At 39.8% G+C, this 26,337-nt stretch overlaps 1 protein-coding gene and 1 long non-coding RNA gene across 5 annotated transcripts in view; one reads left to right on the forward strand and one right to left on the reverse strand.

The window, feature by feature from the left end:
• The first annotated feature begins 1,623 nt into the window (after nucleotides 1-1,623).
• mcamb (melanoma cell adhesion molecule b) overlaps nucleotides 1,624-26,337 on the forward strand; it is a 74,911-nt gene continuing 50,197 nt past the window's right edge. For all 4 annotated transcript variants that reach the window (XM_061972892.1, XM_061972893.1, XM_061972894.1 and 1 more), the window contains exon 1: nucleotides 1,624-1,821. In XM_061972892.1, coding sequence (XP_061828876.1) covers nucleotides 1,758-1,821 — 64 coding nt within the window. In that variant the 5' untranslated portion in view covers nucleotides 1,624-1,757. The remainder of the gene's footprint in view (nucleotides 1,822-26,337) is intronic.
• On the reverse strand, nucleotides 13,234-14,632 carry LOC140679502 (uncharacterized). The gene is made up of 3 exons (XR_012050921.1): nucleotides 14,392-14,632; nucleotides 13,342-13,469; nucleotides 13,234-13,252 (listed from the first exon to the last, which is right to left on the reverse strand). It is a non-coding gene; the product is annotated as an uncharacterized lncRNA (long non-coding RNA).

Consider the following 26,337-nt stretch of genomic DNA (forward strand, 5'->3'; position numbering starts at 1 on the left):
TTTATAGTTATTGTGTTATCCTACATTAGCATAACCTTATAAGTAATTAATGTGGAGATTTATTTTGAATGTGGTGAATATGTGTGTATTCCCTTTTGCTTTAATGTTGTATATTTATCAAAACATTTTGGAAATGTTATACCCCAGGAGGAATAGCTGCTACTATTGCAAATGCTAATGGAAATCTTAATAAACACATTTGTTGTGTTTGCAGGTCCAATTTAATGACTTTTTCGATCCAGATAGGGGATGACCGTTATGAAACACTAACAAAGTATCAGTGCTTTGTCGAGACGGGTACTGATTATGCCATACACTCACTGAGCATGCCCATCACCAAGGGTGCCACGTTAATAGTTTTTCCTTTTGTAAATAAACTGATCAAATATGCTGAGTTTTATATATTTCAATCTAACAATCATATATTTTAGATCACAGGTGTCAAACTAAAGGCCCGCGGCCCAGATCTGGCCCTCCACATTATTTTATATGGCCCGATAAATCTTGGAAATAATATTTCTCAATAAAATACCTTATATTTTTTATCTTTACTTTTTTATTTTCCTAGTAAAGGTATTAGGTTTTTTTTCTAGTTTGACAGGAAAAAAAATAGTGTCCAATATTGCAACAAATATTATATTATCTAACTTTTTTGGTTAAAATCCAAATAAATACTTAAATATCTGCTTAACTTATGATTTCGAAGCAAGTTATCCATCAAATTATGCACTATAAAAATTAGCAAATGATTTTACTGTAAAATTTAGGGAGTTTTTTTTTTTGGTTGTTTTACATCATATTACTATAAGTTGAAAAAAGATGACCAATGTTTGTTTTTTTACAGTCAATTTCTGTCGACTGAGCTGTCAGTTTTTTTTTGTTTTTTTTACTGTAAAATCCACGGTTGATGATTTTATGGTACCACATTTTATTATGGTAAAAAACTGGTAGCGGAGTTGCCAAAATAACATTAAACAGCGATACTCATAGGCGCCGATCTACATTTCTGCCAGTGGGTGCTCAGTGTGTGTGTGTGTATTAAAACAAAATAGATGTTCAGCGAAGTTAATATCCCATATGATTTGTGGCTTTATTATTTTGTGAAATGGACCAAACTCGCCACAAAATTAACTACAATAAGATTGATCTTTTTAAAATTATTTTAAAGATTGAAAGTTGCCATCAATCCCACGTGGGTGCTCGGGGCCCTGAAGCACCCAGGGGATCGCAGCCTATATGGCGGTACTGTATTTCTATTTACAGTAAAATAAAAAAACCACCATATATTTTACAGTAAAAGTCTGGCAACTAAGGTGCCAGTTTTTTTTCTGTAAAAAAAACCCGTGGTAAAATCCACATTTTTTTTACTCTTTACGTTAAAAAAAAAGTAAAATATTTAAATTCATAGGCAAATTCATAAATTATTTACTGTTACAAGCGGCCCTGTAATAACAGGCAACAGCAATGACTGCGGTGTGGCCCTCAATGATAACAGTTTGACACCCCTGTTTTAGATAGATACTGTATGCAAGCAGTGGCAATCTACATAATGCCACTAGGGTTTGTAGTCAAGTGGGCGGGGCTAATATATAATCATTTAATCAGTGATCTAGCTGGGAAACTTTTTCCCTCACCCCCTGCGTACATCATCCCTCCCTCCTATCCTGCTGGAGGACCACTGCGTGTCCTCTTCCCTTCGTCTCTCTTTCTCTGACACACACTACGCGGACCTATCTCCACACTCCCGACCAACCAGCATGAACGCACGGGTTGCTGCCTCTCTGCTCGCCGGACTTGTGGTCCTCCTTCACGGATTGACGGGTGAGTACATTGGCGGAAAATCGCGCAGCTTTTTTTTCCCCTTATTGGTACAATTTATGCACGTTACCGACAGAGTGTGTGTTTTAGTTAGATGAGGTTATTTTTAGAGGTTGATGCACTTAAAACATGTTCAAAGGTCAGTCTGCAGAGGAACTTCTCACACCGCCTTGTAAGTAAGTGGTGCAGGTCCTGACTAAAGTAAACCACACTACATGTGACTCTTCACACCCCACCAACATTTTCCTTCCTGTTTACATTCATTTTCAGTGAAAAATGTCACAAGTGCAGTCTTTTTCTGTTATGACCTGACTGTGTTTATGCAGGAGTAAACCAACATGAGAGTGGAGTGAGTGAGTAATTTGATTGGGAGAATATACCTGGTGCAGTTTGCTTGGTATTTTTTGCAATAGGACCATTAAACAAGGACCTGATTGGCATTGAAACTTTTATATTTGGCTCAGATTTTAAGAAAAACTTCTAAAATATACTTTTAAACAACAAAGAGTATTATTGTGAAAACATTGGACCACAAACAAACGAATACCAGAGTTCCTTAATGCAGTGTTTTTCAACCACTGTGCCGCAGCACACTAGTGTGCCGTGATATATTGTCTAGTGTGCCGTAGAAAATTATGCAACTTCACCTAATTGGTCAAAAAAATATTTTTTCCATCCATCCATCTTCTTCCGCTTATCCGAGGTTGGGTCGCGGGGGCAGCAGCCTAAGCATGGAAGCTCAGAATACCCTCTATAATGTGCCGTTGTCTAGTGCCTGTGCTGTGTAGAGCTTGGCAGGGTAATCATGTAATACTCCATATCATTAGGTGGCAGCAGGTAGTTCATTGCTTTGTAGAAGTCGGAACGCGTCAAGGATGGTTTGTCGTGATCCCAATATGCAGAGCACGGGAGACAGTGTGCAGGTAAAAAGGTATGCAACACTTAAACCAAAAATGAACAAAAGGGCAAGTCCCGATAGGAAAAGGCATTGAAGCATAGGGATGGCTATGCAAAACAAAAGTAAAACTGAACTGGCTACAAAGTAAACCAAACCGGAATGCTGGATGACAGCAAAAACTTACAGCGTGTGGAGCAGAGACGGCGTCCACCAAGTACATCCGTACATGACATGACAATTAACAATGTCCCCACAAAGAAGGATAGCGTACGCACAACTTAAATAGTCTTGATTGCGAAAACAAAGCAGGTGCGGGCCTCAAAGGAAGGCGTGAAGCTGCTATAGGAGAACACCAACAAAACAGGAAGGGTCACCAAAATAACAGCGCAAGACAGAAGCTGAAGCACTACACACAGGAATCAACAACAAACTCAAAATAAGGCACGACAACCTGGTGGAGTTGAATTTTTTAACCTTTTCTGCTGGTGGTGTGCCTCTGTATTTTTTTTATGAAAAAAATGTGCCTTGGCTTAAAAAAGGTTGAAAGACACTGCCTTAATGGATCAAACCTGACAAGTGTGCTCATTGGGATGTGATGGTTGCATGTGCACAGAGGTGTGTGCTGTATAAAGTTGGCCCCTCAAGCTGGCCACGTGTATTTTTAGCCACTTCTCTGCTTTCTGTCAGGTCTTGTCTGACCCAAGCAGGACACATAAACACATAACAGTGAAAAAAGTTGGAATGAGAGTGCAGTTTCTGCCACAAATAATGTGCGGTAGGGATGTGTGTTTATTCCTACGGTGTGCTAAATGACAGCTGATTTACTTGTTTGTGTGTCAGAGAGGCTCCTGAGGCCTCCGCCCATCCCAAACCTTTCCTCTCTTTGAGGGTCGGACTTCCCTCCCGCTCTCCTGTTTGTTCTCCACCTTTCCCTACCGCCTCCTCCTTGTGTATTGTGTTTGTTCATCTCCTGTTTAAGGTCACCCCAACCATTGTCCATAGTCTTTTTACAAGTACATCATCATCACCCCCCCAACTGCACTTAGTAGTCCACTTCCTGGACCTCGCCTTGCTCATGTGCACAAAAATGACCAGGGAATTCCTGAGAACACAGACTCATTTTTATCTTGACATATTTGGCATTTTTAACTTAAAAAAAAATATTCACGGATGAACCTGAATGGGACAAGCGGTAGAAAATGGATGGATGGATGGACAAAAGACAAGGGTCACGCCAAATTCTCTATTGTGTAGTTGCTGGGGCATTTGCAGTAGATAATCAACTCCAGAGAGTACCAGGGCCCTAATTTGGCTAAGTTGTTTATTCGTACAAAAGTGTGTTATATGATAGAAAAAAACACATTGTAGAATACTTTTACACATAAATAATAATACATTTGAATAATACTCCATATCAGGGTTTTATGCTGTTGATTCTGATACCCATCAGTAATAAGTGAGATCGGCCAATACTGATACCAATCACATGTTTTAAAGGGTTCATATTATGCAAAACCAACTTTTCTTACCTGTTGGTACCGGTTTCTGAGTATTTCGGATCCCCATAAGTCCCAAAAATTGGAGATCAAACTATAGAGGCGTGGCAGAGATAATTATAAAACAATCTTGCCTTCTTCCAAATGAGCCGTTTCTTGACGTATTTTGCCTTATTTAGGTCAGTGGATATCTCCATATATGGTCGAGGTTTCCAGTGGGGATTGGACTCCACCAGGGCTGCTCTTTGTCACCGATTGTGTTTACAACTTTTATGGACAGAATTCAGGGCGTTGAGGGGATCCGGTTTGGTGGCTGCAGGATTAGATCTCTGCTTTTTGTAAATGATGTGGTCCTGCTCATCTGGCCAGGATCTTCAGCTGTCACAGGATCGGTTCGCAGCCGAGTGTGAAGCAACTGGGATGAAAATCAGCACTTCCAAATAGTCAGAGTCTATGGTTCTCGCCCGGAAAAGGGTGGCGTGCCAACTCCGGGGGAGAAGATCCTGCCCCAAGTTTAAGTACCTCGGGCTCTTGTTCACGAGTGAGGGAAGAGTGGATCGTGAGATTGACAGGCGGATCTGTGCGGCGTCTGCAGTGATACGCACCCTGTATCGGTCTATCGTGGTGAAAAAGAGCTGAGCCGGAAGGCAAAGCTCTCAATATACCACTCCATCTTTGTCCCTATCCTTACCTATGGTCATGCGCTTTGGCTTATGACCGAAAGGACAAGATCACGGGTACAAGAGACCGAAATGAGTTTCCTCTGTCGGGTGGCGGGAGTCTCCCTTAGAGATAGGGTGAGAAGCTCTGTCATTCGGGAGGAGTCCAGAGTAAAGTCGTTGCTCCTTTACATCGAGAGGAGCCAGATGATGTGGTTCGGGCACCTGGTCAGAATGCCCCACGCACGCCTCCCTGGGGAGGTGTTTAGGGCATGTCCGACCGGTAGGAGACCACAGGGAAGACTGAGGACACGTTGGGGAGACTATGTCTCGGGATCCCCTGGTAAGAGCTAGACAAAGCGACTGGGGAGATTGAAGTCTGGGCTTCCCTGCTGAGGCTGCTGCCCCCGCGACCTGACTTCCAACAAGCAGAAGAAGATGGATGGATGGGTTTGTACAAGTCAGCCATTTTTATTTAGTTGTAGTCAATAAGTTCCTTATTTTTCTCTATCCTCTTGTTTTGCGGAAGACTGGCTCGTACATGGACATGCAGACTAAAATCCTCTGTTGTTGCCTTTTATAATAAAAGGTAGCACATAGTTCTAACTTTTGTCAGTAGACTCGATATGGAAGCACTAAAAACTACAACATGGCTGACGGGTTGGAGACGTAATTGAAGGAGGCGTGGTCTAGGGGAGGATTTCGGCAAGTAAATAGGACCGCCCACAAAAGGATGCATTCTGAAGAGAGTTAGAAAGTGCCTTAAAGATTGTCTGTAAAACAAAGAACAAAGCAAAATGTTGACCAAAGCACCACCATTACATGTAATGTAGACCACAAGGAAGAGTTTTAAATGTAAAAAAAAAAATCATAATGACCCCTTTAACTCAAAAATTTTCAATAGGGACCCTTGCCTTACAGTAAGTAAGTATGCTTACAATACACCATTTTCACCAAAAAAACATGGAGCTGGATTTACTAGAATGTTTTCATTATTGCTAAAAAAAATAATAAACTTGGAGGACTGTAGTAATTTGCAAAGTTAGCTGAAAGTGTGTTCAGGGGTTTTTGGACTTCCAATTGTTTGGTAGACAAAAGGTGACACAGCGTCAAAAGGCCTGTTTATTCTAACTTTTCCGCTCAGACACTTTGCTGCTGCTGTGCGGGAAACATTTGATTGTCGCAGTGAAGTCCACTCAGGCCGTTGGCATGTGGACACAGCGTCTGTGTGGATGTCCACATGAGCGCCACATCTTTTGTCTCCATCCTTGATGACATCAGAGGAAAAACGGCCCGGGGTGTTGATGTGCAGCAGTGACCCCTTAATAAGGACGTATTCACTTCCTGTGACATCAGCCAATGGAGTGGGGCCAAAGAGCAGCCACATTGGAACCGGCTCATCTAATAGTGGCCACCGTCTGCTCTTTGCACCCACAATAAATGGCTTTGTTCTGCAGTTAAAGCATGCAAAATGGAGGCTGGGCATATGTGGATAGGAGGCGAGAAATGCAGAGTGCTGGAAGTCCATTCATTTGGAGTCTTCCTCACAGTCAAGTGGGGTTCTTTTATTTTACCTTTACAGTCCCTTGTTGGGGGTCTTTAGATTCTGTTTGATGTGCGAATACATTCAGGGCAAACTAATATTTCACATACCAAAACATTTGTGTTTTGGTAAAAAAAACTTTATATTTACAGTATGACTTTCATTTCTCAACCATTTATTATTGTTAGAAAATGCTAATATATATTCAGTATGTATAATAAACAAGAAGCAAAACGACTAGCAGTAATTGCTGCGACTTAAAGAAGGGAACAAATAAAAATGGCTTCTTCTTACACCTTTTTGGGCATGTTCAATTGTGCAAGTAGAAATGTGTTATTCTTATTGTAGCTCTTAACCATTGCCAGAATAAACATAATTTCTATTTGTGGTTCCTCAACTTAAGTGTGTCCCAACTTAAGAGTATTTTGAGATAGGAGCTGTCTCTCAGCTAATTGTTTTTTTTAGGTTGCAAGCAAAAATTGGAGTTACAAGAATTCCCGCTATTAGTTGGCGTAGCAAATGTCACAGTGAACCCAATAAGATCCGCTCAAGACATCTTGTCTTACTCGCTATCATTAGCTTACAGCAAGAGATGGACATTAATTTAATTTAAGAACGAAATCATCAAAAAAACATGACCTTGCATGAAGCCTACTTGGCAAAGCAATTTGAGCGCATTCATGCGAGTCTGCACCATACTGAAGCAGAATGATTCTAACACTAGCCAAGAACGTTAAATACATATATACACATACATATATACACATACATATATACATACATATATACACATATATACCAGTTGCGGGCCGTGCGTTTCCCACCTAGGCCTTCAGTGATGTCCGACTTCAATGATTACTTCTCAAAATACCATAATTTATTTCACGACATGATCATTGCTGGAGAAGTACTATACAGAAACACATTTGTGTTGATTTAGAGGGCTGCGGCTAAATTCATAAAGCTCTGGCAACAAGCCAGCTGACTTCTGATTGGATGAAAGCTCTAATGTACTAGCAACACTGGAGCCTGACATGAAGAGAATATGATAAATACTTTTATATATCAATGAAAAGCAAATTAAAAATGAAATTAACTTTGATTAATTTATGATCATCGGATTTATTTAATAATCAAATCCATCCGCTAACGGTCCCGGGTGTGGCTCTGCTGATCTGCATAGCACAGCCGTGGCTCAAACCAGTGATTATTCAATTACAGGACGCGTAAATGTCACGTTCAATGTGAGGCGAGCTAGAAGGCCTTACCGACATCAACTCGTGACAGTATTATTTCAATTAAATTGATTTCAAGTCATTTAAATGGGAGACGTTGATTTGAGATCTTAGTGTTCTGAGTACGGAGCTCCCTTACAGAACCAGTTAAGCTCGTAAGTTGAGGTACTACTGTATTTCTGTTCCTGGAAATTACTTTTTTCAGACTGCTGATGGTCGTACAGTTAGGTTTTTTTTTTTTAGCAACCAGTAAAAGATAATTGTAAAAAAAAAAATCTTTTAAAACTTGATGTTGTGGACACAGCCACTGAAAGCTGGTGGACACAGCTGGTGTTATTGCGTTCTGTTTTCTTTCTTCTCAAGGATTAATGCCAGTCATGCCAGTTGCTAAATATAATCCTCTAATATAACTCTATTACTTGCAGGCATTTTAATCGCTGGATAGAGACAGAGTCTTTTCAATCACGCCACACAGTGACAGAGAAGTCAGACTTTCAAGTGTTATGGACACACTTTTTGGGGGGTTTTGTACAGTGTGTGTCTTTATTTGATTTGTTGACATAATCTCCTGCAAGCTGCTTCATCAGAACAACAATTATGCTAATATGGATGCTGATCCACTGATCAGTGAGACCTTTAAAGGCCATACATGCTAGGAATAGTGAAACATTATTCTTAATCAGATCTTCCCAACTTCTGACATATCTTCATTATGGAAGTATGAAGTGTTTTCATCTGCACTAGACGTAGTCTTGAGATACTGTACAACAACTCCTAAATTAGAGCCCTAAATCTTTAGTTTACAAAGACATTTTGGCCATTGTGTGCTTCAATTGTGCTTTAAAATAGGACATGATCATGATCCATCGTGACTGTTTTATTGTCGTGTTACGGTTTCTTGCGTTTGATGCCTGAAACATGTTTTTAAAAATCTGGCACCAGTGGCAAAAAAGACTGAGAAGGCTGAGGAAAAGCTCATCAAACACTTATTTGGAACTTCCCTTGGGTGAACAGGCTAATTGGGAATAGGTGGGTGCCATGATTGGGCATAAAAGCAGCGTCACCACTTTGTGAACAAATGCGCAAACAAATTGTCCAACAGTTTAAGAACAACAAGAGCTATTGCAAGGAATTTAGGGATTTCACCATCTACGGTCCGTAATATCATCAAAAGGTTCGGAGAATCTGGAGAAATCACTGCACGTAAGCGGCAGGGTCGAAAACAACAACATTGAATGCCCGTGACCTTCGATCCCTCAGGCGGTACTGCATCAAAAACCGACATTAGCGTGTAAAGGATATCACCACATGGGCACAGGAACACTTCAGAAAACCACTGTCAGTAACTACAGTTTGTCGCTACATCTGGAAGTGCAAGTTAAAAGCGAAAGTCATTTATCAACAACACACAGAAACGCCGCCGGCTTTGCTGGGCCCGAGCTCATCTAAGATGGACTGATGCAGAGTGGAATAGTGTTCTGTGGTCTGACGAGTCCACATTTCAAATTGTTTTTGGAAACTGTGGACGTCGTGTCCTCCGGACCAAAGAGGAAGAAGAAAGAACCATTCGGACTGTTATAGGCGCAAAGTTCAAAAGCCAGCATCTGTGATGGTATGGGGGTGTATTAGTGCCCAAGGCATGGGTAACTTACACATCTGTGAATTAATGCTGAAAGATACATACAAGTTTTGGAGCAACATATGTTGCCATCCAAACAATGTCTTTTTAATGGACGCCCCTGCTGATTTCAGCAAGACAATGCTAAGCCACATTGCTTTGTAGTAAAAGAGTGCAGGTACTAGACTGACCTGCCTGTAGTCCAGACCTGTCTCCCATTGAAAATGTGTGGTGTATTATGAAGTGGACAACGGAGACCCCGGACTGTTGAACAACTTAAGCTGTACATCAAGCAAGAATGGGAATGAATTCCACCTGAAAAGCTTAAAAAATTGGTCTCCTCAGTTCCCAAACATTTACTGAGTGTTGTTAAAAGGAAAGGCCATGTAACACAGTGGTAAAAATGCCCCTGTGGCAACGTTTTTGCAATGTGTTGCTGCCATTACATTCTAAGTTAATGATTATTTGCAAAAAAAAATTAAGTTTCTCAGTTTGAACATTAAATATCTTGTCTTTGCAGTGTATTCAATTTAATATAAGTTGAAAAGGATTTGCAAATCATTGAATTATGTTTTTATTTATGATTTACACAACGTGCCAACTTCACTGGTTTTGGGTTTTGCATATAAAACCTTAATGGAGGTGTTTGGATGTTTTTAGGGGCTCTATAGGCAAAATTGAACGGCTCCCATTGGCTCTATTGTAAGCTGACTTTTGATCGCATTTATTTAATATTTAAAATGCATTTAAAAAAATCCATTTGTCGTCATGTCTTTCATAATGATTGTGAACAATAGGCAAAATTCCAAAAAAAGTGCAGTTCCCCTGTAAGATGCAATACTGTGCATTATGAATGCTTTAGCATTAGCCAGCTGGTGTGCAAGATTAAGTTCCTTACCTGTTCCAGCAGAGAATGCGTTTTTTTCTCTCCCTTAGAATCTGTTTTATTTGAATGAACAGCAATATTTCAACAGCAAATATTAGGTTTTATAAACAAATAGTTGGAACAGGAAAGAAAAAGGGGAAGAAAAGGTGTATTAGCTGTTTAATAGCTGGTGGGTTTTTGGAAATATTAAAATGTTTTTATATTTTTGCAAACAAAATATAGAAAAATAAATACAATATTATTTTTTATTAATTTGGAAAGTAACAGATGTTTACAATGATATTTTTTCTAAATGTTTTACCCCCTCCCAAAAGAAAATAAGTACATTCTTTTTATAAAGACAAAAAAAAACATTTTTGAAATGTAAGACATTTATAAGAAATGTTAGATAATTTATAGTTTTATTTAGTATGTAAGTATATTTAGTTGGTTACATTGGTATATGTAAAAAAACACATTTTACAAATATTTAAAAAAAAAATTTTAAGAAAAAATTTCATTAAAAATAATTATCTTTTCATGCAGACAAAAAACTAAATATTGTCGTTATACAGCGTTATTTATGTAGGACTTTCAGCAAATTAACTGGAAATGCATCATCATTTATGCAATTTTTTTTATCATATATACATTCTAATAATTTTCATTTAAAAAAATGGTTCAAAGTTGCACATTTAGGCAACATTTTTTTTTAAATAATTAAATAAATGTCAAGTTTATTTGTTTGTTTTAATATTCCATTAATCTTATGGTAGTTTTTCTTACTTGAGTAAATGGGGCCTGCACCATTATTATAGCATGTAAAAGCACCGATGTGTACCACAAGAAGCAGAGAATAGGACATATTTTTGAACATAATTGTACGACATGTTGAATAAGACAGTCCTGTTAGGCAGAAACTCAACAAAACCCAGGGACAACTTCCTTCCTTGCACTGTAAAGCGAGTGTTTACATAAAGATGTCATTCAACGAGGTTCAAATTGTTTCACTGCTAAAATTGCATTCTGCTTGGTGATGACAACAGCACAAAGTCTTGGCAGCAGCTGTGTCCACTACAGTACTGCATACGAGTATTGACCAGTACCAGGATAATGGTGATAATGGACACTATGCACCGGATCGATAGAAGGATCAAACAGTAAAAGACCTGCACCACTCAGGTGAACTACTACACACATCACAGCACAGAAAGCTCAAAAAGATAGTTATTTGAAACACAACTAAAAGCAACTCTTGACAGCGACTATATTCCTGTGCCTAATAAAGACGGACATGCCATTAAATTAATGCGTATGCTTCTTGCAAGTTCCATTATAACTGACACATTTTATAATAGAAACAAATAGAAACACTCATAATAATTCAAAATTCTAACTCACAGCGTGCTTGCTCACTCGCAACTATATCTGCGTGCGTTGATAAAGGTGCGTCTCAAGTAATTCAGAGCTGACACCTTGTGTAAAATAATCAGAACAACTGGAATTAAGACTGAACATAATCCACAAAGTTAGGGAAATTGCAGTAGAAGTAATGAGACGAATGCTCAGTGTTAGCACAGGCCAGCAAAACGACAACATGTCAAATAAAACAACATTATAGTACTCTGAGATGTTAAAGGTCTCCTGTATTTTACCCTATTTTGCTCCCAATCCTGTTGACATGATAGGACCATCAGTGAGCATCTTTTTGTAAACAAAGGACTTTAATGTGGATATTGTGTGACTGCATTGGAGTCTCATCTGTATGTGATTTCTATAGACTGCTACAGTATGTTAGCTTTTGGCTAGACAGTCATTCCAAAAGTTTTTGAAGGGGTTAAGGCCAAGGTTCCCAAGTTATGAGAACATTACCATGTCAAAAGTATGCCTTGTTTGTCTTTTATTGCCACAGATGACTTAAAGGGCCCTGGTATAGCTAACACTTTTGGCACCTTTTTCATAGTTGTGAACCTAAAAATGATGTCCCCATAAACGTAGTAATTATGAAAAATATGGACAACTGTAAAATAAATGTGTTTTGTTAGACAACTAATGGTAATATAAGGTAGCCGGTGGTGTGTTTGTTGTATATTTTGCTTCGTAAAATGCAACTGTGAGCAAGTTGCAAACAGCCGCTTCAAGCCAAATGTGATGCCGAAAATCAGGAGCACCCTTGAAGGGAGAAATACTTAGTCAGAAGCTGCGGGAAAATTGAGAAAGAAGAGCAAAAGCAGCGCTCAAATGCGATAAAAAAATAATGTAAGTTGTTAGTATTCTATTTTGCGTCCTCTTCTACTGATGTTTCCTCAAGATGCTTTCGGAAATCCTGAAAGAGCATTAGGAAACACAGGCTATGATGTCTATGGAAGAGCAGGGAAGTCCAGAAATGCTGATTGTTCTATATTTATTTTTTGCTCATAATGTTAACCATATCAGTTTGGAAGTAATCATGGACCGGGGTGACAAAAAAAATGCAATTATGTATTTGTAATAATAGTTTTACATGCCTTTATCCACACTGTGTATGAGGGAAAATGGGCTCCAGTCCTGCAGATGACGCCATACCAAAAAGGGGCGGCATTTTAAGTCTGGTGATGGAAAGGTGGTGTTCAAAGTACAGTTACTGTAGTTATCTACCAATTACTCAAAAACTAATTGATATTATAATAAATGACTGCCAGGTTCCTTTTCAGGTGCAAAAATACATAAAAAAAAACATGTTCATGTAATTTGGTCATCTGGACGCTATCGGTGCTTTAATTTACTATTAAATTTAAAATTGGCGAACCAGCCAGCAGTGGTCTCAGATTGTGTTAGCCTGTCATTGTTGCTAATGTTACTGCTCATCTAAAGATGTGATGTTAGCTGTGGCACAAACTTTGGCTTGATCTAAACAATACGATTATATCAAGCTTCTTTTTTAATCTACAGTGCTTCCTGCTAAATCACATCAGATGAATGCCTGTTTTGTTTCAAACTCAGATGTCTTTTGTGTCATTGTTATAAAGATGGCTTTTTTTAATGCTCCAGACTCACATTATCCTTCTGTTTCTTCTTGGTCTTTGTTGTTTCAACCTCTTTTCAGCGAGGTCAGAGGTGACAAAGGACGTTTCACAGGCTCTGCAGTCAAAATCAGTAAAAACACAAAACAGGATGAAGGCTTTTTTTGTGTGGCGTCTGCAGATTCCTCCAAGACAAAATGAGCTTACCTTTTGAGACGGCTAGAAAAGCAGGATGTGACTTCTGACTGCTCCAAAGGGTTGAAAGGCCACGTGTCCTCTGGCGATGATGACGTACTCTCATTATCGTTATCATAATAGATAAGTAGATAGATTTTCTATGGAGGCCAAAATTATTTACACAAATAGTTTAAATATTATTAATTAATACATGTGGAATAATTGATTCAATTGTTCATAAATGAATGATATTGTCAAATATAACCTTAAATAATTATACTGAAACTATTCATTATTTATTTATTTCATAAGAGATTTATATATTTCATGTCCTCTTTAATTATTTAATGGTATGAATTATTTATGTGAAGTATAGTTACTGAATAATACAAATATGCTGCTGAACTGTGAAAATAATTAACTGAAAATTTGGAATATTTTTTCTCACAGCAAACATAATATTTCATTGGCTGACATGCATGCAATACATTTGTATCATCTTTTTTTTTTTTTTTTTTTCTGACTGCAGATTGTTTAATGTCATTATTGATTTTTGGTTGACTGTAGCTTTAGTATTTTTTTTACATGCTAAATTTAAATGCCCTTAAATTATTCATATTCTGGTGACATTTTGGCTGTATGGTAGATTAATATAGATACAAATAATAATAATAATAATGATGTTACAATGAAAATATAAACGTTGAACGTAACAATATAATAATAATGAAAAAAGCTATTATTTGCAACTTTTTCTAATGTATGTTCATTTCCAGAGCCAAAATACATAATTTCAATACATTTAAAAAACACTTCAACCTAAATTTCAACTGTGTATCATATCTACAGATAATGTTTTTTAAATACTATTTAATTTGTCCTTACAGGTAAACCTGAAATTTTGTGTATGTCTCAAGTTTATTCCTCCTAATTCCTGCGGGAAAAAAATTCACAGTAATTTTGCAACTGGGATTTCGGAGATAAGATGTAAGGAATAAAAGTAGCTGAGCTGATTTTACCAAGAAACACTTTTGTCACATATTTTCATCTAAAAACAAGTATCTGATGATTGTGACTCACCTTCTGGTGTGCCAAGTGTCTGATGACTTCTTGTGATGTCTGATCTTATTAATAACTTGTCAATAAGAGTGACCAACAGTACTTTTGTACAAGTGGCTTATTGGCTGTTTTAGGTATATTTGTAAGCAGTAAAAAAGCAGTATATATCTTGATAAGAACTTACAAAAGGGACACTTCCTGCTTAGTCTTTGCACTTCTTCTGTCACACCTAGATAGCACACCTTGCCTCCTATAGCGCCCCGAGTGGTGAGGAGGAATTACAACATACACATAGGGAAGCTACAGAAGACCCTATTATGTTTGTTACAAATGATCAAAAAACTAAAACACTACATATAGTTTATTTTTCCGTGTGTATACTGAAATGTTTTGGAATGTTGCAATTGAATGCATCTTTATGTATCATAAATGTGAGAATTGTTGGATGTTGACATTTATTAAATGATTTAAGTCAGGGGTGTCAAAAGTGTGGCTCGCAGCCCCTTTTTTTGTTGGCCCTTGACACATTCTTAAGATAAAATAAACACATCCAGGGTTAGAACACTACACAAAAAACAAGGTAAAACCATTGAACCGGCCCAAATCATCCCCAAAATGGGACCTAAAAATCTAAATGGTTGACGATCTGTGCTTGATTGATTGATTGATTGAGACTTTTATTAGTAGGTTGCACAGTGAAGTACATATTACGTACTATTGACCACTAAATGGTAACACCCGAATAAGTTTTTCAACTTGTTTAAGTCGCGGTCCACTTAAATTGATTCATGATACAGATATATACTATCATCATAATACAGTCATCACACAAGATAATCATCAGGGTGTATACATTGAATTATTTACATTATTTACAATTCGGGGTGTGGAGGGGGGGGGGGGGGGGTTAGGTTTGGTTGTTATCATCAGTCATCAACAATTGAGAACAGAGAAATGGATATTGAAACAGTGTAGGTCTGACTTGGTAGGATATGTACAGCAAGTAGTGGACATAGAGAGAGAGAGAGAGATCAGAAGGCATAAGAAAAATATCTGCATTTGATTGTTTACATTTGATTATTAACAACAATCCGGGGAGGGTGTTAGTTTAGGGTTGAAGTTGCCTGGAGGTGTACTTTTATTGCGGTTTTGAAGGAGGATAAAGATGCCCTTTCTTTTATACCTGTTGGGAGCGCATTCCACATTGATGTGGCATAGAAAGAGAATGAGTTAAGACCTTTGTTAGATCGGAATCTGGGTTTAACGTGGTTAGTGGAGCTCCCCCTGGTGTTGTGGTTATGGCGGTCATTTACGTTAAGGAAGTAGTTTGACATGTACTTCGGTATCAGGGAGGTGTAGCGGATTTTATAAACTAGGCTCAGTGCAAGTTGTTTTACTCTGTCCTCCACCCTGAGTCAGCCCACTTTGGAGAAGTGGGTAGGAGTGAGGTGGGATCTGGGGTGGAGGTCTAGAAGTAATCTGACTAGCTTGTTCTGGGATGTTTGGAGTCTAGATTCGAGGGTTTTGGAGGTGCTAGGGTACCAGGAGGTGCATGCGTAATCGAAAAAGGGTTGAACGAGAGTTCCCGCCAGAATCTTCATGGTGCTTTTGTTGGCCAGAGAGGAGATTCTACAGAGAAATTTCGTTTGTTGGTTGACCTTTTTGATTACCTTGGTTGCCATTTTATCACAGGAAAGATTAGCCTCTAGAATGGAACCTAGGTAGGTGACCTCATCCTTCCTGGTGATAACAATGTCACCCACTTTTATAGTGAAGTCATTGACTTTCTTAAGGTTTATGTGGAACCCAAACAGGATGGATTCCGTTTTACCCAAGTTTATGGATAGCTTGTTGTCAGCGAGCCAGGTGCAAGTACTACAGAGTTCAGCACTGAGGATTTTCTCCACCTGTGACTTGTCCCTGTCTGATACCAGCAGGGCCGAGTCATCCGCAAACAAGAACAATTCACAGTCGCATGCTGATGACAAGTCGTTTATGTATACTACCAACAGTAAAGGCCCCAATATACTGCCTTGGGGGACTCCACAGCTCACTGAGAGGGGGGGGGGGACATGTGTATGGCCTTTGATGATTTCATGATGAACATGTGTGCAAATTTCTGTATGGTAAGTTTTTAAGTTTGCTAAAGCCCTTACAAAGGTTTTAGTTGGTGGAATAAAAATAATATTATTAAAGAAGTACAAGAAGAAATTAGATATCTCAAGGGAATCAGATTGTATATAACACCAGGGCCGCCCGCCCCTGCTTATATGCGTAGAACGTTCTCGTGTTTTGCGTGAATAAGCACAGGTAAAATGTCAATTGATGAATGACAGAGTGCTTCATAATACATTTTACCGCAAACATATTCCTAGCCCCTTCCTGCTCTGTCACCAATAAGAGTATAATGGCAAATTTCCCTCACTGTTACCTCTGTCCCCCTTATGTGCTGAGTTTGTGAAGCTGTACCGGGATCTAATCTGGATGACTCCGATATGGAGGAAGCAAATAAAAGTTTGTATTCTGTTAAATTTGATATTTTTCACAAAAAAATATTTCCCGTGAATTCATTTAAGCACAAAATATGTATCATATTTAATTAAAATTGTAATAAAAAAGTATAAAAATTGCTTTACAATAATACAAAAATGTAACTTTTTTTGTAATGGAGGTTTCAAAATACAATTTTGCTTACGGCCCCAATTTATTACACTAATTTGCTTTGTTATCTACAGTATAACACAAGGCAAATATGTTTTGTTTAGAATATGACTTGCAATATATTGATCAATTTTGTGTTGATTTTAGCATTGCAAAGTACAAAATATATAAAAGTGGCTTTAATTTTTCTTTATGTAGCCCTCGTTGGAAAAAGTTTGGACACTCCTGATCTAAGTGAATAATGGAGCTGAAACTGAGCCTCTCATGCAATCATCCAATTGCAAGAAATGTTAAATATGACTGGACAATATTTATATTTCCTTGAGCATTTTCTCTTTAATTTCTTGGTTAGTATCATTTTGGAAACATTTCAATCAGCTTTTTGTTCCCGACACAAGTCAAAGGTTGCTTACTAGCCCCCAAAGGAGAGCCAGTTGTTCCCGCTTGTCATTCACACTGACGCCAATGCCGAGATTTGTAAGGGTGGGGCTTTTACATGGGCGACGATTGTATATCAGAAAATGATGAACATTCCTGCACTAAGCATCGGGTGTGAAGTAACAAATTAAGTAGGCATTGCCGATGTCGGGGAATTATGGGACATGTAATATATGGCAGTAATGTGTGCAATAAAAAATGCACCCAGAAACATTCAAACTAGCTTGAGTTGTAAGAAAACAGGTACTGTATGTGCCACTAAATGCTAATAACTAGAATGCTCCGGTTAACTCTTGTAGGGAATGGATTCATATGGCCCCATTCCTGGGTGGATATCCCGTGAGAGGAGAGGGGTTTTGCAATGCAGTCTGCTGAAAATAATGGAAAACGCCACTCTACATAGCAACTGACGCTGTGGTCAAAGTTGGAATTGACACAAAACACATTTAAGATATTCAACACGCAACTGCCATCTGGCGACTAAAGGTGATAGTGCAAACCCCCAATTTTTCATGTTTCACGTGTCATGTAAACCGTGACAAATGGGGCAATTTGAATCTCCTTCCTACTGTATTCCACTTTTGAACCACTACACACAAAAAGGTGAACATTTGTGGAAACATGCATCTCTATAGTGTTGCCTGTGCTACTATTTACCTCACAAATAAACCACATGGTGGCGCTGTTATTAAACCACATTGTCGGATTGACTTGAAATTTCTGACACAGCTCAATGCGCTCTACAAAACACCCACTGTAACTTTAAGATGTTTAGTCAAATCTCCATGAAATTTGGTATACACCTTTATGGGACTGACAAGCACTTGTAGCTCAAATTTGATCAAGATTGGTTAAAAAAAACATGGCCGCCATTAAGCAAAACGTCTTTGTAGGGGCACAGGTGGAACTTATAGTTGCAAATAATTGCCGAAAAGTAATTAGTTTAGTTTAGTTTATTAAGGATCCCCACTAGTCTACAACGCAGTGGAGACTATTCTTCCTGGGGTCCAGGCAAAAAACATCACACAGTCCATCCATCCATCCATCCATCTTCTTCCGCTTATCCGAGGTCGGGTCGCGGGGGCAGCAGCCTAAGCAGGGAAGCCCAGACTTCCCTCTCCCCAGCCACTTCGTCCAGCTCTTCCTGTGGGACCCCGAGGCGTTCCCAGGCCAGCCGGGAGACATAGTCTTCCCAACGTGTCCTGGGTCTTCCCCGCGGCCTCCTACCGGTCGGACGTGCCCTAAACACCTCCCTAGGGAGGCGTTCGGGTGGCATCCTGACCAGATGCCCGAACCACCTCATCTGGCTCCTCTCGATGTGGAGGAGCAGCGGCTTTACTTTGAGCTCCTCCCGGATGGCAGAGCTTCTCACCCTATCTCTAAGGGAGAGCCCCGCCACCCGGCGGAGGAAACTCATTTCGGCCGCTTGTACCCGTGATCTTGTCCTTTCGGTCATAACCCAAAGCTCATGACCATAGGTGAGGATGGGAACGTAGATCGACCGGTAAATTGAGAGCTTTGCCTTCCGGCTTAGCTCCTTCTTCACCACAACGGATCGATACAGCGTCCGCATTACTGAAGACGCCGCACCGATCCGCCTGTCGATCTCACGATCCACTCTTCCCTCACTCGTGAACAAGACTCCGAGGTACTTGAACTCCTCCACTTGGGGCAAGATCTCCTCCCCAACCCGGAGATGGCACTCCACCCTTTTCCGGGCGAGAACCATGGACTCGGACTTGGAGGTGCTGATTCTCATCCCAGTCGCTTCACACTCAGCTGCGAACCGATCCAGTGAGAGCTGAAGATCCTGGCCAGATGAAGCCATCAGGACCACATCATCTGCAAAAAGCAGAGACCTAATCCTGCAGCCACCAAACCAGATCCCCTCAACGCCATGACTGCGCCTAGAAATTCTGTCCATAAAAGTTATGAACAGAATCGGTGACAAAGGGCAGCCTTGGCGGAGTCCAACCCTCACTGGAAACGTGTCCGACTTACTACCGGCAATGCGGACCAAGCTCTGGCACTGATCATACAGGGAGCGGACTGCCACAATCAGACAGTCCGATACCCCGTACTCTCTGAGCACTCCCCACAGGACTTCCCGAGGGACACGGTCGAATGCCTTCTCCAAGTCCACAAAACACATGTAGACTGGTTGGGCAAACTCCCATGCACCCTCAAGGACCCTGCCGAGAGTATAGAGCTGGTCCACAGTTCCACGACCAGGATGAAAACCACACTGTTCCTCCTGAATCCGAGGTTCGACTATCCGGCGTAGCCTCCTCTCCAGTACACCTGAATAGACCTTACCGGGAAGGCTGAGGAGTGTGATCCCACGATAGTTAGAACACACCCTCCGGTTCCCCTTCTTAAAGAGAGGAACCACCACCCCGGTCTGCCAATCCAGTGGTACCGCCCCCGATGTCCACGCGATGCTGCAAGACTCTGCAGCATCACACAGTCACAAAACAAAACATTACAATGCAGTATAACATGATCAATAATACAATTTTGTAATACAAAAATTTCCGCAATACTGCTCCTCTCAATCTATTCTTAAAACCCACTGTGCTGGTGATTGATACCAGATATTGTGGAAGTCGATTCCAGTAAGTGATTGCCCTATACCAGGGGTCGGCAACCCGTGGCTGTAGAGCCGCATGCGCCGCCCTAGTGGCTCTCTGGAGCTTTTTCAAAAATGTATGAAAAATGGAAAAAGATGAGGGGAAAAAAATCTATTTTTTGTTTTAATATGGTTTCTGTAGGAGGACAAACATGACACAAACCTCCCTAATTGTTGCAAAGCACACTGTTTATATTTAACATGCTCCACTGAATCGAGTATTTGGCAAGCGCCGTTTTGTCCTACTAATTTTGGCGGCCCTTGAACTCACCGTAGTTTGTTTACATGTATAACTTTCTCCGACTTTCTAGGACGTGTTTTATGCCACTTCTTTTTCTGTCTCATTTTGTCCACCAAACTTTTAAGGTTATGCATGAAAGGTGAGTTTTGTTGATGTTATTGACTTGTGTGGAGTGCTAATCAGACATATTTGGTCACTGCATGACTGCAAGCTAATCGATGCTAACATGCTATTTAGGCTAGCTATATGTACATATTGCATCACTATGCCTCATTTGTAGGTATATTTGAGGTCATTTAGTTTCCTTTAAAGGGGAACATTATCACCAGACCTATGTAAGCGTCAATATATACCTTGATGTTGCAGAAAAAAGACCATATATTTTTTTAACCGATTTCCGAACTCTAAATGGGTGAATTTTGGCGAATTAAACGCCTTTCTATTATTCGCTCTCGGAGCGATGACGTCACGTTATGACGTCACATCGGGAAGCAATCCGCCATTTTCTCAAACACATTACAAACACCGAGTCAAATCAGCTCTGTTATTTTCCGTTTTTTCGACTGTTTTCCGTACCTTGGAGATATCATGCCTCGTCGGTGTGTTGTCGGAGGGTGTAACAACACGAACAGGGACGGATTCAAGTTGCACCAGTGGCCCAAAGATGCGAAAGTGGCAAGAAATTGGACGTTTGTTCCGCACACTTTACCGACGAAAACTATGCTACGACAGAGATGGCAAGAATGTGTGGATATCCTGCGACACTCAAAGCAGATGCATTTCCAACTGGACTGGACAGATTAGCTTTCAGGAAAAGAGAGCGGATGAGGGTATGTCTACAGAATATATTAATTGATGAAAACTGGGCTGTCTGCACTCTCAAAGTGCATGTTGTTGCCAAATGTATTTCATATGCTGTAAACCTAGTTCATAGTTGTTAGTTTCCTTTAATGCCAAACAAACACATACCAATCGTTGGTTAGAAGGCGATCGCCGAATTTGTCCTCGCTTTCTCTCGTGTCGCTGGCTGTCGTGTCGTTTTCGTCGGTTTCGCTTGCATACGGTTCAAACCGATATGGCTCAATAGCTTCAGTTTCTTCCTCAATTTCGTTTTCGCTACCTGCCTCCACACTACAACCATCCGTTTCAATACATGCGTAATCTGTTGAATCGCTTAAGCCGCTGAAATCCGAGTCTGAATCCGAGCTAATGTCGCTATACCTTGCTGTTCAATGCGCCATGTTTATTTGTATTGGCATCACTGTGTGACGTCACAGGAAAATGGACGGGTGTATATAACGATGGTTAAAATCAGGCACTTTGAAGCTTTTTTTTAGGGATATTGCGTGACGGGTAAAATTTTGAAAAAAACTTCGAAAAATAAAATAAGCCACTGGGAACTGATTTTTAATGGTTTTAACCCTTCTGAAATTGTGATAATGTTCCCCTTTAAGTCCTCTTAATTCAATTTACATCTCATGACACACTATCTGTATGTAATATGGCATTTAATTTTATGCGGCTCCAGACAGATTTGTTTTTGTATTTTTGGTCCAATATGGCTATTTCAACATTTTGGGTTGCCGACCCCTGCCCTATACATACCAGGCTTTTTCAAAACATCAGTTTTGGGTTTAAGGTGGGTGAGAGCACCTCTCAGGGCTAGCCTGGTATTATAGTTGTGACTGTCACTAGCAAGCAACAGCTGAGAATACAGATAAGCAGGTTTATGGTATGTATAGATGTTTAAAAAAAATATAGAATCAAACTACAAGCTAGTCTTTCACCAACTCTCATCCATGACAATTCATTATGCATTATCTCAATGACGGTCCTAAATGTGTAATGGATAGTTAGTCTCGCAGCTCTGTTTTGGGTAAGCTGGATTTTATTTAGTTCTTGTTTAGATGCATTAGACCATATTGCTAGGCAATAGTCGAGATGTGACAATACAAGGGATTGTATAACTTGCTTAGTGGTTGTGTTAGTTAAAAAATAGGCACTTCTTCTTATGATTGAAATGCTTCTGCTCATTTTATGTTATTAATCATTTATTTAATGATTATAACACTTTGATAATATGTATTCCAATGCTTTGTGACCACAACCTTTATAGGGCACTACAAATGTCATTTACACACATTAATTAATATATAAAGTATTGTATTTTATTATTAATTTTTGCATAATTTCAAGAAATAAACGTAAATAATATAAAATAAAATATACCACTGTATAGTAAATACAAATAAACAAATAATGGAATTATTTTGTATGATTCAAATTACAATCAAATCGTATAGCACAGTAAAATAAATGTGGGTACACTAGGAGATTTGAAGGCTGTGTGTGTTTTATAGCACTGTATAACACACTTTAATTAATTGTATTGTTATTGACCATTGTGGTGAGCTTTACCCAAAACAGCAGTCAGTGCAGACATCAGCCTGCAGAGCATCGACTGCAACAACAATAACACTGGAAGTGAAACGTAAGCCAACACTACACTGCAAGGCGGTCTAGCTTTCCAGACGTTAGCTTGCTTGCACCTGTGGGACTGACATCATCCAGCATGGCCTCACGTCTTTTTACAGTGTATGATTTTTTTTTTTTCAGCTGTGAGGCATATGCTTTCAATTTGTCATGTAAAGTTTAGTTTGGGAGTGCAGCTTTAAAGAGACTTAAATAATGAGAGTAGTGCTGTAGTAGTCAGTAGACAAATAATGGGTCAGGAAGTAACCACCAGGCCCAGTAGTAAAATATGTATTTTCTATTTAATGCAAAGCAGCAAATCATGTGGATAAACAATCGTATGTTATCATTTAATCATATTTTTGATATAAATGGGTTATACTTGCTTTTCTACCTTCAATGTACTCAAAGCTATTTCCACATTCACCCATTCACACACTGATAGCGGGAGGCCCTAACCGCGACCCATCAAGGCTAAGGGTGAAGTGTCTTGCCCAAGGACACATCGGACGGGACTAGGATGGCGGCCGCTCTACAAACCGCACCACGTCGTTGGCAGAGCGTGCCTTGCCAACCGATAATACTCATCCATCCATTTTCTACCGCTTGTCCCTTATGGGGTCGTGGGGGGTGCTGGAGCCTATCTCAGCTGCACATGGGCGGAAGGCTGGGTACACCCTGGACAAGTCGCCACCTCATCACAGGGCCAACACAGATAGACAGACAACATTCACACTCACATTCACACACTAGGGCCAATTTAGTGTTGCCAATCAACCTATCCCCAGGTGCACGTTTTTTGGAGGTGGGAGGAAGCCGGAGTACCCTGAGGGAACCCACGCAGTCACAAGGAGAACATGCAAACTCCACACAGAAAGATCCCGAGCCCGGGATTGAACTCAGGACTACTCAGGACCTTCGTATTGTGAGGCACATGCCCTAACCCCTGCGACACCGTGCTGCCAACCGATAATACCAATAATGTAATTTCTTTCAAGCTGGAAACGAAAAATATGGTTCTTACATGCTGCTTAAGCTAAAATACATAATGTATTTCTATAACATATACATTTGTTACACCTACTCAGTGGCCTAATAGTTAGAGTGTCCGCCCTGAGATCGGTAGGTCGTGAGTTCAATTCCGGACAAAGTCATACCAAAGACTATAAAAATGGGACCCTTTACCTCCCTGCTTGGCACTCAGCATTAAGGGTTGGAATTGGGGGTTAAATCTCCAAAAATGATTCCCGCGCGCGACCATCGCTGCTGCTCACTGCTCCCCTCACCTCCCAGGGGTTGAACAAGGGGATGGGTCAAATGCAAAGGATTTCACCACACCTAGCGTGTGTGTGATAATCATTGGTACTTTAACTTTAATTTGCATATAAATTAATGGAAAAGAACGCAAGACATCCACAGATACAATCACAGGCATACAGTATACAATATTGTACTTACGAAACGTGCTGTTACTCGACAAAGCGTCTTCCTGCTCGAAAATGTTGACTATATTGACTTGTGAGACATTGCTCTCTGCTGGATTCATAGCTGCTGCACTGCTTTTCCCTGCAGATAGCACCATCAAACCACTTTCCGTTAAAGTTTAAAAAACAATTATTTACACTTTAAAGCAGTGAAAAAATATGGAAATAGCCATTGTGCAAATGTCAAACAGCGAACAGGCGGGGATCTACTGTATATATGTTTTTAATGGGCTTTGGGGCAGTGGAAAACTGACCCAAGTGATTTCTGCCTAGCAACAAATGTGTGACAGAACAGGGAAAATAAATCACATACACTGCACATTGACAGCTCCATCTAAATAACAGTTGAAAAGTGCCACAGGTGGAGACAGAATGTTTTGTTTTGGAGGCTCCAGGTTGATGCGAGGTGGTCCCAGGGGAGCCACATGTGGAGACGAGAGTCCTGTCAGGACGCTTTGCCTCCCCCTGCTTAATAATGGATGTTGTTTCCCTGAAATAATGTTCTGCTCTGGTCTAAATGCACATTAGGATGCTTTTAACCTAATGCAGCCGTGCCTTTTGACTCCACACAGTCAACTGATGTGGCTTCACATTATTGTTTAGTTACACTACGCCGTTGGAAGCACTTAACATTCATGGTTCTCTGCTCTTCTCAATAGCTTTAGGTATGCCTAAAAAAATGAAGGGAAACTGCACTTTATTTTGGAATTTTGCCCATCATCTACAATTGTTATGTGAGGCAAGAACACACACGTCTGTCTCTTCTGTGCGTTCTTGGTAGTAAAAAACTGCTAGCACAGGGTGGCTAACACTGCAAGTAATAGGGATTGATCTATTCCACCTATAAAACTATCTAAATAACATTTAAAAAACTTCAAACTGGCACATTCATGATAACATGTGTTATTTACAGTATTTTGGTCATTTTAAGCATTACCACAACTCTTTAGCTAGGCACGTTGATTTCACAGAGCACATAGCTACGAATGTTACTTCTGTCAACAACAACATCTACCCCTAATCATGACAGACTTTGTGGGAGCTAAGGATGACTACTTTGGAACAAGTTATTATATACATGGACGATGAGCTACACAATTTAGATGCAGATCCAACTATAGTGAAAAACTAAACCATCATATAGCAGTAGTGTTAAGTGCTAAACGTTTTGTGGACAAAATAAGAACATAACAAAACAGTCACTTACAATGTCCTCTCTCACTGGGATGCCGACTGATGGGATGGATGTATCTTTTAGCACAAGACCTGAGCTCCCTGTTTAGATGGTAAATTCAACATACTCTTCACAAACAGGTAACAACTACTGGGAGGAAATAAGCATCTTGCTGTGTCTTTCTAGCAATGTTATAGAGTTGAGAGCGAGTATATCCACTGATTCAGTTGGTCCGTATTTTTAGCTGGTAGTGTGTGGGATTTCTTAAGTTTCAAACTCAAAGTTGATTCAGCAGCACTAGGAGCAGCAACTCCAGTAGCAAGCATTAGCATTCTGGATAGCCTGAGCTGCTGTGAGCAGGGCCCTGTGTCACAATGTTAGAAAAGTAGTACCTCAGTGTTAGCTCCTACACCTACAAGAACAATGTCGCTATAGCTAGGTTGATATGCAGATGATGTCATGTAAATGGAGCGTTTTTTATAGCGTAATAGTAGAATTACCTGCATTGTTAGCTGCCTCATGATAGCTATTTTTGATTATCTAGAACACAGAAAATACAAATACATTTATTTTCTTGTCTCACATATGGATTGCGGATGATGGGCAAAATTCCCCCAAAATGTACATTAAGTTCTACATTTGGAAGAAACATTCATTTTTGGGTGTGTTTTGTGCAGAAGCAAGGCATCACATCATCACATCATTTTATGTGGCCCGCGAAAGCCTGAAAATAATATGTGTCAATAAGGTATGTTTTCCATTGTGACAGAAAAAAAAATCTCTATACTCCATGCAATTGCATATCTTTTTAACTTTAATATGATCTAATAATGCAAAAAATATTATATAATGCTACATTCAAAACACA

The sequence above is a fragment of the Nerophis lumbriciformis genome, linkage group LG17 (assembly GCF_033978685.3).
Source record: "Nerophis lumbriciformis linkage group LG17, RoL_Nlum_v2.1, whole genome shotgun sequence".
NCBI lineage: Eukaryota > Metazoa > Chordata > Actinopteri > Syngnathiformes > Syngnathidae > Nerophis > Nerophis lumbriciformis.